Here is a 16,010-nt window from a genome sequence, read left to right as displayed (position 1 = left end):
ACACCTAAGAATTACTCTTTTAAATAAATAAGGACATACCTAGATGCCTTCCACCCTGTAAAATGTCTAAAAACTAGACCCGATAAACAGGTTCAGTATTCAGTTGGTGCTTGTTTTTCACTTATTGTTAATGATATGATATAACTTCGACTTCAGCCAGAGCTGTACTCGGATTAAAAACTGCATTGGATTTTGGAGGGTCCCAGATATGCCAGATGGCCAGTCGAGCCCAGCCTCAGCATCGTGGAAACGCGGATGCATGATGTCTCGGCGAAATTCTCACTATGTTATCGTTTTTCACAGATTTCACATGTAGTCAACAGAGTAACTTTAAGACTGAAAATAAGAATGATTTATTTCTTACTGGCACTGTACTGTTCCGTCTGTGCTCACAAACAAATTTACTATAAATTTCCACAATCAAACAACCAATGGAAAAATTAAACGATTTTATGAAGTCCTTTGTATATTTCGTAAGCGTACTTTCCTCTTATATCAAACCCACTACTGTGTGAAGAATCTGAATCACCTGCCGATTGGTTAACCGAATGAAGAGGTGGAGCGCACGCATTACGTAAAGTATATGAAGTGGCAGCAAACCGACTATCACCGCAATAAAGTGTTTTACCCGTTAAGATGGCAAGTGGTAAAGTTCAAATTGCACAAGTGTACAGAGGAACATTTCTACATTCCACCCAAAATGCACCTCTAGAAATTTTGGAGGACAGGATTTTAGGAGTCGGTACTGATGGCAAGGTCAGAGTTATTTATTTATCTTTTTTTACTGAATTTGATATAAATATTAAATAAATATTCCTTGAAAATAATGTTTCATGTTGAAATTTAAACCCTTGTTTTGTGCTATGCTAACGAAAATGATCGGAATAAATATGTACGTGCAAATTGATTTTAACCCTTAATCTAAAAAATGTAATAACGAAAGTACATTTACCTGCGCTATCCAGGCAGGTGTCCTGAAACAGACCTACAGGCTTACCCAGCAGCCCTGTACGGGGCCAGATGCTGAAAGATATCCTAATAATAGCCTACTTTTAAATGTTTCCTTGTCTGAGTACTTGCACATTGTGCAATGACAAGAAAATTTAATCTAATCCAATACAATACAATGTAATGCAAAATAATTAAAATATTTGAGGCATAGGGGTGCCAGAAATGCTTACCCTGGTACTTGAGCTTTTGGAGGACTGGAAATTTATATTGAAAAACTTCTTACCAGATTTCTTTCATTGAGTCTGCTGAGAAAACTGACAGCCTCTCTGAGACATGGGGATTCCAAATATCAGACATGCAACAACTAGGATCAAGGTGAATACTTAACACACTCACAACGTGTGTGTGTGTGTGTGTGTGTGTGTGAAATTATGAAATGTATTCACTATATCCATATTGCAGTTTAAAACATCATGTGCTGTGTGTTTATGACTCTGCTGTGTCTCACAGTGAATTCTTCATGCCTGGTCTGATCGATACACACATCCACGCTGCCCAGTACAGCTTCATGGGTACCGCCCTAGATCTGCCACTGCTACAATGGTTGGAAACCTACACCTTCCCCGAAGAATATAAATTCCGGAATCTGGATTATTCAAGGAATGTCTATACAAAAGTTGTGGTGAGCTGGATTGACGTAGTTTTCGATTTAAAAATTCTATAGGCCTGTTCCTATGTCTGTCATCAAGTATAATCCTAGCAGTCTCAGAATTTGTTTTGAAAAAAAATTGTTTTGAAGAATTCTACCATGTTATCGTATGACTGCTGCAGGAACAATTTTTAAAAGAAGTGCCTGTACTAAAACTGAGAGTAGACAGATGACTACAGAAATAAGCCCTCAACTATAAATGTCCAACTTAAGGACTGATACATCTCCGGTAATTTTATCAAACAATGATAAACGGCTATGAAGTTGCAGCAAATAATAATGCAGGGGACCGTTATTAAGCCACAAGGTGGCGTTTACTGTAGCCGTACCAATCACTTGTAACAACGCACACACACTGCCCACTGCGCTGGGCACCGCCACTACCCACATCACACTCTTTCGGCACACACACACACACACAAACCACAATTTGCAACAATTAATGCTACATAACATTACTAGACTACACATTAACATCACAATACATGACAATTACACTGAACTATTTACACTCTTTACATCTGCTGATACCGCTCCACTACCCCCCTCCTAGGGGATTAACCATCCCAGTACCCCCTCGAAATTCGCGCAATCTCTATTGCCTTTCCCCGTGGCATCACAATACGTAGCTGGAATGTCATTTGCTTTAATAAATGAATATAACTTGAATAGGAAACAATCGAAAACCTTTAGGATAAAAGAGTGGAAGTTTATTTTATTTAAAATAAAACACAAGCCTCATTTATATTTCAGGAAAGAACCCTTAGCAACGGTACTACTACAGCATGTTACTTTGCCAGCATATACACAGACTCCAGTCTTCTTCTTGGAGAGATTGCAGGCAAGTGAAACGTATTTTTTTCCATGTTTCATTGATGTCACGTTGGTCTAATAATCCATTGTTTAATAATTAGCATCTTATGATTAATTTTAATTGATCATTTTAATCAATTAATTTATACCACAATAGGAAAATTGTGCATATACTGCATGTATAATGTTTCTTCTTAAAAAAATAAAGCTTTTGAAATATAAACTGTATAGATCTATATTTATATAAGTGTAGATAGTTTGCAGCTCAGCATGTTAGTGATGTGTGTCCAGGGTTCAAACTCTGTGGCCAGTGGAGTAATCGATTGTTTCAGTGTTGGGCCCTTTCAGCAAGGTATTTAATCTTCAATGCTCCAAAAGGCAAATAAGTAAAAACAGGTGCAAGAGCGAGCAAAACTTTAAGCCTAATAAATATCAGACCTACTCAACACATTTTTAGAATGAATTGGCACTGGCTATAAGGATACATTTTCCATTGAAAGGAATTTTTCCAGATGATTGCCTTATCTTTCAGGTTGCCCTTCCTGAACTGGGGGTTTGAATAGCACTTCCGCTGTGTGCATGTATGTGCCCTGTGATGGACTGGCATCCCAGTCAAGGTGTACCCCTCCCTTGTTCCCTGTGCTACCTGGAGTCAGGGGCGCCGCTAGCAATTTTGGGCCCTATGACAAAATATGAGGTTGGGCCCCCCTACCACACCCATTCAGATCTCTGGGGGCCCCTAAAGGGCGTGGGCCCTTAGAATTGTCCCAACTTTCCCCCCCTTAGCGGCGCCCCTGCCTGGAGTACACTGTTCTCCAGTGACTCTGATCTAAAGAGGGTGGAAGATTATCCTGTGTCTCGGTGCAAGGCAGGGGTGCCACCCCATTGCAGGACACACACAGGGACATGGACACACAGATTTTGACTAGATCACTCCAAAATCTGAAATTCTGTAGCAGGACTCATGTCTCATGTCTTTGGCTAAGTGAGCCTTCATGGTCCTCTTGCTTTCACCTTCAACTCTCCCATGGCATTTTTGCCCATTGTCATTCTTTATAATCATGGAATCATGAACACAGACACTATCTGACCTGAGGGAGGCCTGCAGCTACTTTGTGTTTCGTTTGGGGTCTGCTGGGACTTTCCCGGTGGGTTTCCAATGCATTCTTGCAGTAATTCAGATAAGCCGGCCACCCCTGGGCAGATTTACCACTGTTTCAAGTTTGTCTTTCCCATTTGGAGATGGTCCTCTGATGGTGATTAACTGGAGTCCAAGGGTCTTAAAGAGTGCTTTGTACCCCTGTCCCAACTAATATATTTCAGGACTTTAGTCTTCAGGAAGTTCTTTTAATTGTGTCATGCTGTGCTGCTTCTTGATACCACTTATCCAGTGATATCGTATGTAGATTCAACAGGGGCTGGCAGCTATTAAGCTTGGCTGTGTCTATGTTTAATGTACCCATTGCCATTTAGATTTGGTTCATTGATTGATTGAGTGACTAAGGGAGCAATTAGTTTGTTACATGGGTGACAATATTTTTTCATGGCACTATACTGTCCCATTGCTTTATATCACTGTCGTCACATGTTCACGTACATTTTTTGCAACTGTAACTGTAGTAATAGGGCGGCGATCTCCTACCATCCCTCATTAACTCTAAACTATAACATGCTAAGAGCTAATTGAAATAAAATTACCTTCCTCTGCAGCAAAATTTGGACAGCGAGCTCTGGTGGGCAAAGTGTGCATGGATGTCAATGACTCTCTGGAAGATTACAGAGAAACTACAGAAGAGTCACAGGAGGAAACCTATCGGTAGGCTACCTTGTCAGCACCTTAACCCTGTTGAGAAGATGAAGAGAACAATATTATAACAATGTTTCTCATCGTGCCTGGACTTAAAGAATTTAACTCTTAAGGTCTAACTGTGTTATGTTGACATTCACATGAAATATCATATTGCTTATGATGTTATGTCTGATTTTAGGTTCATTACCGAATTATTGAACAGAAATGTAAGTATTTGTGTGATAAAGCAAGCTCAAAATAGTCCACAACTATTACAAATGTCACAAAGATTACACTTGTTGTTTAACCCTTGCAAATCTGAAGTGGTGACTATAAAAATCCTTAATTTTATGCTATGGTTATAGCATTACTTAATGAAGTGATCATAGCTGAGCCTGAGATAGCTGTGTTTGCTGCCTAGTATCCGCTGGTGAAGCCCATCATTACACCACGCTTTGCTCCATCCTGCACTTCAGGCCTGCTCAGGCAGTTGGGGGAGATGGCAGAGGACAATGACCTGCATGTCCAGGTGAGTCCTTTCAGCGTGGCTCCGGGAAACTGATCTGACTCTGTTTTCGCTGTGGGCTGCTTATCGACACAAACTTAGGTTCATTAAATCAGGCAGTCAGACACAGATAGACAGACAGACAGACAGACAGATAGACAGATAGATAGACAGATAGATAGATAGATAGATAGATAGATAGATAGATAGATAGATAGATAGATAGATAGATAGATAGATAGATAGATAGATACTTTAATAGTCCTGATGGAAACCACGCAGTAGGCTATGGACTCGGCAGCTGAAAAAATGAGGAAAGTGATGTTAATCCATTCCTCAAGCCGTCCTCCATAATCACTTAATTGGTGGATACAGAATGACTTATGTTTAATATTTGCCATGCATATACTCGATATGGCCAAAAGTATATAAATGCCACTTTTAATTAGAGTACTTTACCTAATTTAATCTAGAGCTGTCTTGGTCGTCCTCGAATTAAGTGATTGTTAAGGTCAAAATGCCAGGAAGCAAATTCAATTGCAGTTTAGAGAAGATGGGTCCAAGCAACTGGAGAAGGTGGAACTAAGGCGTCTGATTGGTTGGTCGCACTTCCTCTAGTTGTTTTGGCCCACCTCCTCTGCAATCTGATTGGTTATCTCTCTGAACCGATCATTTTTCCTTCTTCCCCCAGAGCATTTTTGTGTAACTAAAACTCCAATGAGCATAACTTGTAACCCTAGCTAAACAGAGATTTGCTCAATGGTGCTCCTCCAGTGGCCATTTTCAAGACCACTCCTTGAAGAGTTGGAATTTTCCTCTTCACCATTTGTTCAAGCACATTTCCTCTGGTTTCTACCCACACCCTAAAAACATATAGTTAGGTGAACTGGGGTCTTTAAATTTTCTTCAGTGAGTGATTGCAATTGTGTGTTGGACTGTGTGTGATGTACTGGCATCCCATCCAGATTATCTCTCATCAAGCAAACTGTGCTTCAAGCGCACTGTAACTTCACTAGACAAGTGGGTAATGAAAATGGATGGGTAGACGGATGGATGGATATATGGATGGATGGATGTGTTAACAACAAATATATTATTAAAGGTGATTCCTTTTATTCCACTAGAGTCACATAAGTGAGACAAAAGATGAAATGGAGCTGGTGAAGACGTTGTTTCTTGAAGCCCAGTCCTACACAGATGTGTATCTCAATCACGGCCTTCTCACTAGCAAGGTCAGTGTAGACCATTGTCAAACTGGCAGCCTTGTTTGCTATCTTTTAGGCGTTCAAAATTTCCTTATAGGCCTCAAAACCGTAAATTCTCCCATAAATTGAACTGTACTGAGAAATTACTGCAACTATGGTGTATATCTAGGAATGTAATTTAAACTACACGTGCTTTTGCTGCATGAAAGTGATCATGATATTTCCCAGGCAATGGTCACACTGTTATCTTAGTTTATTACCTCATGAGAGGACTGTCATCGGGCCTCATAGGCCAATATCATGTGACTACGACAAAAAGGAAAAAAACACAATGAAATTCACAATATTCCATATTCCATTATGTTGCCATTGTGCTGTCTTTGTCAGTTCTCTGATATCATGCGCAGTGCTGGATTCTGCGGCCAGACCTCAAGCAATAGATTTTCACTCTGTTCACCTGCATACTATGTAAATATGTACTGTATAGTGTCTTTATCCCTGGGTGCATAAGGTAAGAGACCATAAAAGAGGGACTTTGACCTGTTCTTGTTTGTCATGAACTTTCAAAGACAGTATTTGGAAAGCAGTTGTGAGTTGCTATGCTGCTCTGAGAATTATTATTAGTATACAAATTATACTGCAGTAAGCAGGACAATTTTTCAGCTTTAGTGTTTTGTATAATGGGTGTGTTTATTTTGAGTGAATTCTGGAGTTTAGAACTCATGGTGGTGTCAGTATTGTGAATGGTGATTTACAGACCGTGATGGCTCATGGCTGTCACCTGACTGATGACGAGCTGGTTATCTTCAGAGACACAGGGGCTTCCATTGCTCACTGTCCCAACTCCAACATCTCGTAAGTGCTAAGCAGCTTGGCCCCCTGCCCTCAGATATAGCCCAGAACTTAGGTGGAACCTTCAAACCTATGAAATTAAGTGTTTGTTCAGACTTAATTGGATATTTAACATAAATATTCTAGTGCTGGTATTAACATATACTGAACAAAAATATAAACGCAACACTCTTGTTTCTGCTCCCATTTTTCATGAGATGGACTTAAAGACCTACAATTCAATCCAGATACACAATATTACCATTTCTCTCAAACATTTCTCACAAATCAGTCTAAATGTGTGATAGTGAGCACTTCTGCTTTGCTGAGATAATCCATCCCACCTCACAGGTGTGCCACATCAAGATGCTGATCTGACATCATGGGTAGTGCACAGGTGTACCTTATACTGCCCACAATAAAAGGCCACCCTGGAATGTGCAGTTTTTTGCTTTATTGGGGGTCTGGGGACTCAGAACCGGTCAGTATCTGGTGTGACCACCATTTGCCTCATGCAATGCAACACATCTTCTTCGCATAGAGTTTATCAGATTGTCAATTGTGGCCTGTGGAATGTTGGTCCACTCCTCTTCAATGGCTGTGCGAAGTTGTTGGATATTAGTGGGAACTGGTACACGCTGTCGTATACGCCGGTCAAGCACATCCCAAACATGCTCAACGGGTGACATGTCCGGTGAGTATGCTGGCCATGCAAGAACTGGGACATTTTCAGCTTCCAAGAACTGTGTACAGATCCTTGCAACATGGGGCCGTGCATTATCTGTCTGAGTGGCTGGTCTCAGACGATCTTGGAGGTGAACCTGCTGGATGTGGAGGTCCTGGGCTGGTGTGGTTACACGTGGTCTGCGGTTGTGAGGCCGGTTGGATGTACTGCCATATTCTCTGAAACGCCTTTGGAGACGGCTTATGGTTGAGAAATGAACATTCAATGCACGAGCAACAGATCTGGTTGACATTCCTGCTGTCAGCATGCCAATTGCACGCTCCCTCAATGCTTGTGGCATCTGTGGCATTTTGCTGTGAGACAAAACTGCACATTCCAGGGTGGCCTTTTATTGTGGGCAGTATAAGGTACACCTGTGCACTACCCATGATGTCAGATCAGCATCTTGATGTGGCACACCTGTGAGGTGGGATGGATTATCTCAGCAAAGCAGAAGTGCTCACTATCACACATTTAGACTGATTTGTGAGAAATGTTTGAGAGAAATGGTAATATTGTGTATCTGGAATGAATTGTAGATCTTTAAGTCCATCTCATGAAAAATGGGAGCAAAAACAAAAGTGTTGCGTTTATATTTTTGTTCAGTGTATGTACAGTCGAATTAAATGAATTAAAAGGCAGATGTGTGGTTGACAATGATGCGAATGATGAACAGATGCCTTTTCTTGATTTATATATTTTAACTTATTTTTATCATAAATTGTATGGTGACTGCAGAGAAATGACATTTCATGGTAGCCATATGGGCCATGCTGCACAAATGTTTCTGCACATGTAATCTTATCTGGTGAGGTGAATAGTAAGGATCTTCAATCACATCTTAAATGGCTACCAGCTAGATTATTTTTCATGGGCTACTTTAAGTGCTCTATTACAGTCTTGGTGGTCGATTTCAGAAATGTTTCGCCTCTTCCTGGTAGCAAGCCTTTTAGCATAGAAATAGTCCTTGCTATTGTATAAATGCTATGTAGCAGCCTGGAGCAGATCTAGCCTGGTACGGTGTACATCAGCGTACAGCTACGTTGTAGATGTGATATTAAGAGGCAGTATTCTATAGACTGCTAAAGTGCTCAATAAATGCACCCAATCAATGTCTTTTGCTACTGGGAACAAATCTCTGCCCTGAGCGCCACACTTGACCACTGTGGGTTGTGATCTCGGTAGGAGTTGTGCCTATAAGATGTGTCGCAAGCCTGGTGCATGTGGGGTCCTGAATGAACCCAGATGAACCCCAATTTTCTTGTTTAGTTCAGGTGTTTTATCAACCATGGTCACAGGCTGGGAATCCTGGGAGAGATTAGGTCTCTGGGCTCAGGCCTGGGCGTCCATTATCCTACAGATAAAAAGCAAATAAATCTCTTCAGGCTAGTTACTTTGTCTGACTGGGCTCTGAGTTTCATTGGTGTACTTCCCAAGGCTGTGCAGTGGCATGCTGGATGTCCGCAACGTTCTGAAGCACAATGTGAAACTGGGCCTTGGAACAGGTATGTATGTCGAAACAAAGAAATACTTCGTTATCTTGATCCATCCTGCTCTATGTTTTTATCTCCACGCATTTCTGATGTTAATCTGATATTAATCCTTGTTTGTCACTTCTATTACAACATTTTCCTACCTGCATTACCTTGATCTTCGCAGACATTGCTGGCGGGTGCTCGGTCTCCATGCTCGATGCCATCCGGAGAACGATGGAAACCTCTAAAGCCTTGAAGATTAACAACCCTGAACACGAATGCCTCTGTATTGACGAAGTCTTTAGACTGGCCACACTGGGGGGAAGTCAAGGTTGGAGATATACTATTATTCAACTGGCATACATAAAGCAGTCACAGGTCATTAGGTTACGTTTTCTGACCAGGCAGCAAGTGGAGGGCAGGTAATTAGGTGGTGCAGGGTTAAAAAGATTGAGGGCCACTTTTGTTATACTCTTGAACTACGTACTGTGTGAGTAAGTCAGTAAGTTTATTCATCTATCCATCATCCAACCCTTGACCCAGTAAAGGGGTTGCAGGAGGTGTAAAGAAGTGATCTATCAAAATGTGTTGTCGAGCAAATAATTGGAAAGCAAATAAATGATGCCAAATGATGACTGGAATGTTCCCAGGAAACAAGAGTGTGATCTTCCTCTGATTCCTTGCGCTAAATTCCAGTCAGTGATGTGTTTTCTGGTTGTGTTTCCAGCCCTGTCCCTGGATAAGGAAACAGGAAATTTTGAAGTGGGGAAGGATTTTGATGCGCTGCGCATAGACCCCACAGCTTCCGAGAGCCCATTCGATGTCTTCAGCGATGATGACATCAAAGTACATCCTCACTCTTTTTAGCATTTTTATCTGTGAATCTGGGCGCATGTTAAATATATATGGAAAAAATCACAGTTATGCTCTGCTGACTATAGTGTCAGGGAGTAGATCCATTTACAGATAATTACTCATCCTTGGGTGTTATCCAGCTGTGCAGTTTTAATGTGTTTTGTACAAAGACTGTGAGAAAGCTCTCAGTTGATCTACTCTGTTGATTAGTAATCAACAGAAGACAGAAGCATGGCAGTCATTTTATTTGGTACTAGTATTCCATGTTAAAGGAGATAAATTAAAGCAAGCAGTCATCTGCTGTGCATGGTAATTTTAATAGTGTTTTATAACTTATTTGTAATCTCTCACATTGCAGATTATCTTGGAGAAGTTCTTGTATTTGGGTAAGTCTGTGTTTAAGTTTCTGCACGATACATTTATTTTGTGCTTTTGTGGAACTAATAACTTGTCTAACTTGTCCACTCATGTCCTCAGGGGCATCGGAAATTGTGCCCGTTGCGATGTTGTGTGACTACATAGCTATGGCGCATGCATGGCGATTCAGTTGGTAGCACTATTGCCGCATACCTGCAAGGCTAGGGGTGCAAATCCCAGCCCTGCTTTGTGAAAGTGTGGAGTTTGCACTTTATGTATGTTTTGTGTGAGTTTCATCAGGGTGCTCTGTCATCATGATTTGCAATTAAACCAAATGGTTTCCATAACTTACCTAGTACTGTGGTTCGGTGGATTAAGATGCTGTGCCTGTCATTGCACGGTTGCCAATCCCTGGGTTCTAATCCCAGGATCTGCAGAGTAATTTAGCCATTTGGCCCTTGAGCTAGGCCCTTAGCCACCAATTGCTCCTGGAATTGTCTGACCCTACTGATTATATGAAAGTATCTGCTAAATAAATGAAATGCATGTGTATGTCATGGGAGTTTTACTTTTTACTAAAATGTCCTCAGGATAGAACGAAGAATGAGTGGTTCAGAGAGATAACCAATAAGATTGTAGAGGAGGTGGGTCCAAGTAACTAGAGCAAGGGGGACCAAGACATCTGATTGGTTGGTCCTGCCACCTCTAGTTGTTTGGACCCACCTCCTCTACAGTCTGATTGGTTGTCTCTCAGAATTAATCACTTTTTTTCTGCCCTCCGAACGTTTTGTGTAAGCAGAACTCTCATGAGTGTATGTGTAGTCTCACTATAGGCTTCCTTATATTTTGTTCGACTACACTTACGAATATCTAGATTTTTGTAAATATAGACTACAAAACAGTGACCTTGTTTCAAGTTTTAAAGTTTTATTTTTGGAAGGACACTGAAATGCCACAGTTGCAGGGGAGGGAACAGGTGTTTGGGATAATGGAACAGCAGCAGGGCAATACAGGAAAAGGAAAAATGGCCGGTGTAATACAGTACTTAATATTTGACAAAATGACTCTCTCTGGCTCTGTAGGTGACGACCGCAATATCAAGGAGGTGTTTGTCGCAGGCAGAAGGGTGGTGCCGTTTGGGGATCCCATCTAGCTACATGCTTCTTACACTTATTCATGGATTCATCCAACTTTTTTTGAAGGCTGTGATCAATATTTAAATATTATAAATATAGTTCTATGACTCGTGTGAGACTGTGTGAAAATGTGGGCTATCTGGGAGCACGCAGAAATGTGGACTGTCTGGCAGGGAACTGGGAGGGAGCAAAACTGTGGACTGTCTGGCAGGGAGCTGGGAGCGAGCAAAAATATGGAGTGCCTGGGGGGTCACCGAGAACCGGGTTAAGGGACACTGACCTTTACTTTCACAAGTTTCTACAAAATAAAGAAAAAAAATGACAGGGAAAGTTGCTTATAACTGAAGGATTATCCAATGAACTGTACAGAAATATTATTCTTAACATAAATGAGCATAACATTCATAGATATAACATGCTATAACTGAAAGAAATGAAAACATTTGCCTTAACATATATTTAATGCATTATACCTGCCTGTGGGCTGCAATATATCAATCAACATGCACTTTGCAGGAGATCTTCCTCCATGATCGTGTATCAAACTTGAAAGTTAAATTCAGCCATTTTGGATTTCCTATATAAACATACAAGAAATCATTGACCCTGATTTTCTTAATGAGACCAAGTTTAACACACATGAAAGATTCCTGGTGTTTCTGACTCATGTATGACCTCGCTACAATTAAGATTTAGTCAAGCGTGTGTGATTATTTAACGATCTTTCGTCTGTTTCCCTTCCCCTGGTTTTTGTACTTTTTTGACTCCTCTCCAGTACCAAAGATTTCCTTTCAGGCATCTGCAGCAAACACCTGACATCGGAAGGGACCAAGGCTATTGCTCTGTGATAACCTTGAATTTGTTATTTGCACATTAATTCTAGCTAATTAAAACCATATGCTAATTAAAAGCATATTAAAACTGTATACCTGTAATTCAATTATATAGTTTTTATGGGACAAATACTATTAGTTTACTAATGATGTAATTCACCTAATTTAAGTGACTTTATTCATGATTAAAGTTTTTTTATTTCAAATATTAATTATTACTTGACACCATCAATATAAGAGCATTTTTTTATGTTTATTGTGTTCTCACCTTTCACCTTAAAAAAAGGTTGCTAAGAGAAGCACTTTCTTTCTGTAAATGGTGGTACAGATCGCGAGGTGGCATAGTGGTACAATTGCTAGCACTGTTGCCTCAAACCAATTGAGGCTCTATTTGTGTAGAGTTTGCACGTTCTCCCTGTATCACTGTAGGGTTGTCTCCAGGGCAGGGGTGGCCAATCTTATCCGCAAAGGGCCGGTGTGTCTACAGGCTTCCACTGCAACTCCCTAATTAGGTCACTAATTAGAGAAGTGATTGGCTGAAGAGTCCTCACACCTGGGTTTGAACAGCTGACCTAAAGGTCATCCCAAAAACCTGCATATACACCGGTCCTTTGCGGATAAGATTGGTCACCCCTGCTGTAGGGTCTCTGGTCCCTCCCCCCAAAAAAAAAAAAAAAATAAAGACACACACTAAAGTGAATTGGAGTTGCCAGATTGTGAGTGGTGTGTGTGCCCTGCGATGGGTTACATGCAATTCTGGACACATCTACTTCTAATGTATTTGTCTCTATTTTAGATTTGTTATTCACCTTATAGTAAGAGGCTAGTGAAGCAGTGACCATCACCAAGAGAAGTGTTAAACATCTCAAATTTTCACAAATTTAAGATTCTTCAAAACAACCCCATTTACTCCAAAACAACCCCAAGTCATTTACATGACTTAACGACAGCATCGCAGAGTCTTGACATTCTTTCAATCAGCTTCCAGATGTAACCATCTGGGGGAGGGGGGGGGGCAGGTCATCTGTTGCAGTGCTCCATTCGTTTTTGCTTATTCACAAGATACGTAATACAGTTCTTAGATAACCTCTAAGTGTGCCTTGAGTGGTTATCTTGTGGAAAACCAAATTATTTTCAGTAGGTGCGTCCATACTGTATATATACAGTGGTACCTCAGAACTCGAACTTAATCCATTCAGAACTCGGGTTTGAATCCTAAAAAGTTCGAGTTCTGATCGAATTTTCCCCATAAGAAATAATGGAAAACCAATTAATTGGTAAAATTACACCTAAATATGTAATTTTTTTTAAGCATTTAAACACCAAATGAACAGGATAAAACAAGAAGAGCATTTTTTTCTTAATGGCTTCCAAAACGATAAAGAATGTACCCTTTTTGGTGAGCAATGGCTATCAAAGTGATATAAAGTACAGTGTATTATACCTAATACGGTATTTTCAAAAAATCACCAACAAACGACGCTATCACAGCGAATGCAAGGCTGAGACTGAAGTGTTACCCTTTGTTTTCGCTGAGAGACGCGCCGCGTGACTCATTTCCCCGCGTACAAGTTATCTTAGGTCGGCCTTCACGGTTCGACTCCTGAGATTCAGATCGAGTTCTAGGTCATCTTTTTTCGAACTGGTTGGTTCAACTTTTAAGAAATTCGAGTTCTAATGCTTGAGAACTGAGGTACCACTGTGTGTATGCATGTATGAAAAAACTGCTGTGCCAGTGAGTTAATAAGAAGCTATATATACATATACATATATATATACATATATACACAATGAGTAAATCATCAATCAAGAAGACCTTACTATATAAAAATGACAAATGTCAATTTGAAAGTTGAAATGGATTTCAGTTTAATGTTGCTTTTTGAGTAGATGACATCTAAACAGTAATGTGTAATAAGTGTGATCCAGTGATTAATCTTTAAATATTTCATAGCAAGAATTTTTTTTTGACATGTTAGAGGTGGAGTATTATGCGGAAGCCATTCAGCAGCTGAAGAATGAAAACAGATCTACAGTTCTGTGAAAAAGAAAGTACACCCTCTTTCAGTTTTACGTACCAGGGCATAATAAAAAAACTGGTCTTTACTAGGTTCTAAAATTAAATCTAATCTCAGGTGTAAAACGAAACAGATTCTACTGCATCATTATTTATTTAACAAAAATGAAACCAAAATGGTGAAGCCATTTGTGAAAAACTAAGTACACCCCACGATTCAATAGGTTGTAGGACCACATTTAGCAGCAATTAACTTGAAGTAATCGTTTTCTGTATGACTTTATCAGTCTCTCACATTATCGTGGATGAATTTTGGCCACTCTTCTTATAATGTTGCTTCAGTTCATTGAGGTTTGAGGGCGTTCCTTTATACACAGCTCTCTTAAATTCCTGACACAGCATTTCAATCGGGTTGAGGTCTGGACTTTGACTGAGCCAGTTCAACACCCTGACTTTTTTTCAGCTATCCTGCTGTAGACTTGCTGGTGTGCTTGGGGTCATTGTCCTGTTGAATGGCCAAATTTCAGGCCAAGCTTTAGCTGTCGGACAGATGGCCTCACATTTGACTCTACAATACAGAGGAGCAGTTACAGGCCACTTGGCAAAAATGTCTGTAAAACGACCTTGATGGTTGTATATCACCGGGACATTTATGCGTAGGAGAACTTGACAACATAAGGTTTGTTTGGAACTACTGAAGGTGGCCATAAACCACGTGATCATGTGGCGGCGAGATCAATCAGCGTCACGACTCTCTTTCTCAACAGCTTTGGGTTGGAACACTCGTAAATCTAAGAGCAAGATTACGAACTACTTTAGTTACGAAGCGTTTCAAGAAAGACTTGCTGTTCAACGATCAATCTTAAATGCTAGTTAACAAACTACTTAGTGTTACAAAGCTTCCTGGAAACCCACCCTAGAATGGTGAGAAATTTTTGTAGCACTCCAACACGTGCAGGCGGATCTCGCTCAGCACGCACATGACGCAGAGTGACTTCACTGTCTCAACAAACTTCTGCAAGGAATGTTTTCAGAGAAAGACTGACTAAAGAGTTTTTGTTTCGATTTCACATTCTGGTGACTTTTTCCAAGCTGTTTTTTTTTTATGAAATTGACTGAAAACACAATATCTAAACCAATTGGTGAACTTTTTGGTGGTGGTGGGGGGGGGGGGGCGGGGCGTAAAGAACATTTTAGGGGGTCTAAACACTAGTAAAACAGCCCCTGGGGTGCCCCTGCTGCCCAGTGACAGCCAGGATGGGCTTCCCCTTGGGTAGGATGCCTTCCAGGTTATCATCCATTTTCCAAACTGCTCGCGGGGGGTCCAGAGCCTATCCCGGAAGCAATGGGCACGAGGCAGGGAACAACCCAGGTTGTGGGGCCAGCCCATCGCAGGGCACACTCACACACCAGTCACTCACACATGCACTCCTACGGGCAATTTAGCAAGTCCAATTAGCCTCAGCATGTTTTTGGACTGTGGGGGGAAACCGGAGTACCCAGAGGAAACCCCACGACAACATGGGGAGAACATGCAAACTCCGCACACATGTGACCCAGGCGGAGACTCCAACCGGGGCCGCAGAGGTGTGAGGCAACAGTGCTAACCACTGCACCACCATGCCGCCACACACAGATAATCAATTACATTATTTAGTAGGGTTTCTTCCCAAAGCAGCGTACAGGTGAGGATCAGAGAGCACGGTCAGCCAGCATCCCTGGAGCATTTCACCTTGCTCATGGGACCAATGGAAAGATCACCCAGCCAGCCACAGGATTTGAACCAGCAACCTTCCGGTCACAGATCCAT

The 16,010-nt window shown here is 41.0% G+C and overlaps 1 protein-coding gene across 1 annotated transcript; it reads left to right on the top strand.

The window, feature by feature from the left end:
- Positions 1-617: 617 nt before the first annotated feature.
- gda (guanine deaminase) lies at positions 618-12,883 on the top strand. The gene is made up of 14 exons (XM_049003187.1): positions 618-756; positions 1,238-1,326; positions 1,462-1,633; positions 2,414-2,501; positions 4,184-4,289; positions 4,462-4,489; positions 4,684-4,791; positions 5,892-5,999; positions 6,730-6,827; positions 8,965-9,032; positions 9,187-9,333; positions 9,730-9,848; positions 10,216-10,243; positions 11,297-12,883. Exons 1-14 carry the CDS (start codon positions 637-639, stop codon positions 11,365-11,367), a joined length of 1,350 nt encoding a protein of 449 aa, XP_048859144.1. The 5' UTR covers positions 618-636; the 3' UTR covers positions 11,368-12,883.
- Positions 12,884-16,010: the final 3,127 nt, after the last annotated feature.

The sequence above is a fragment of the Brienomyrus brachyistius genome, chromosome 2, assembly GCF_023856365.1.
Source record: "Brienomyrus brachyistius isolate T26 chromosome 2, BBRACH_0.4, whole genome shotgun sequence".
Classification (NCBI taxonomy): domain Eukaryota; kingdom Metazoa; phylum Chordata; class Actinopteri; order Osteoglossiformes; family Mormyridae; genus Brienomyrus; species Brienomyrus brachyistius.
The sequence above is the reverse complement of the archived record's forward strand: the minus strand, read 5'-3'. Positions and strand labels throughout refer to the sequence as shown.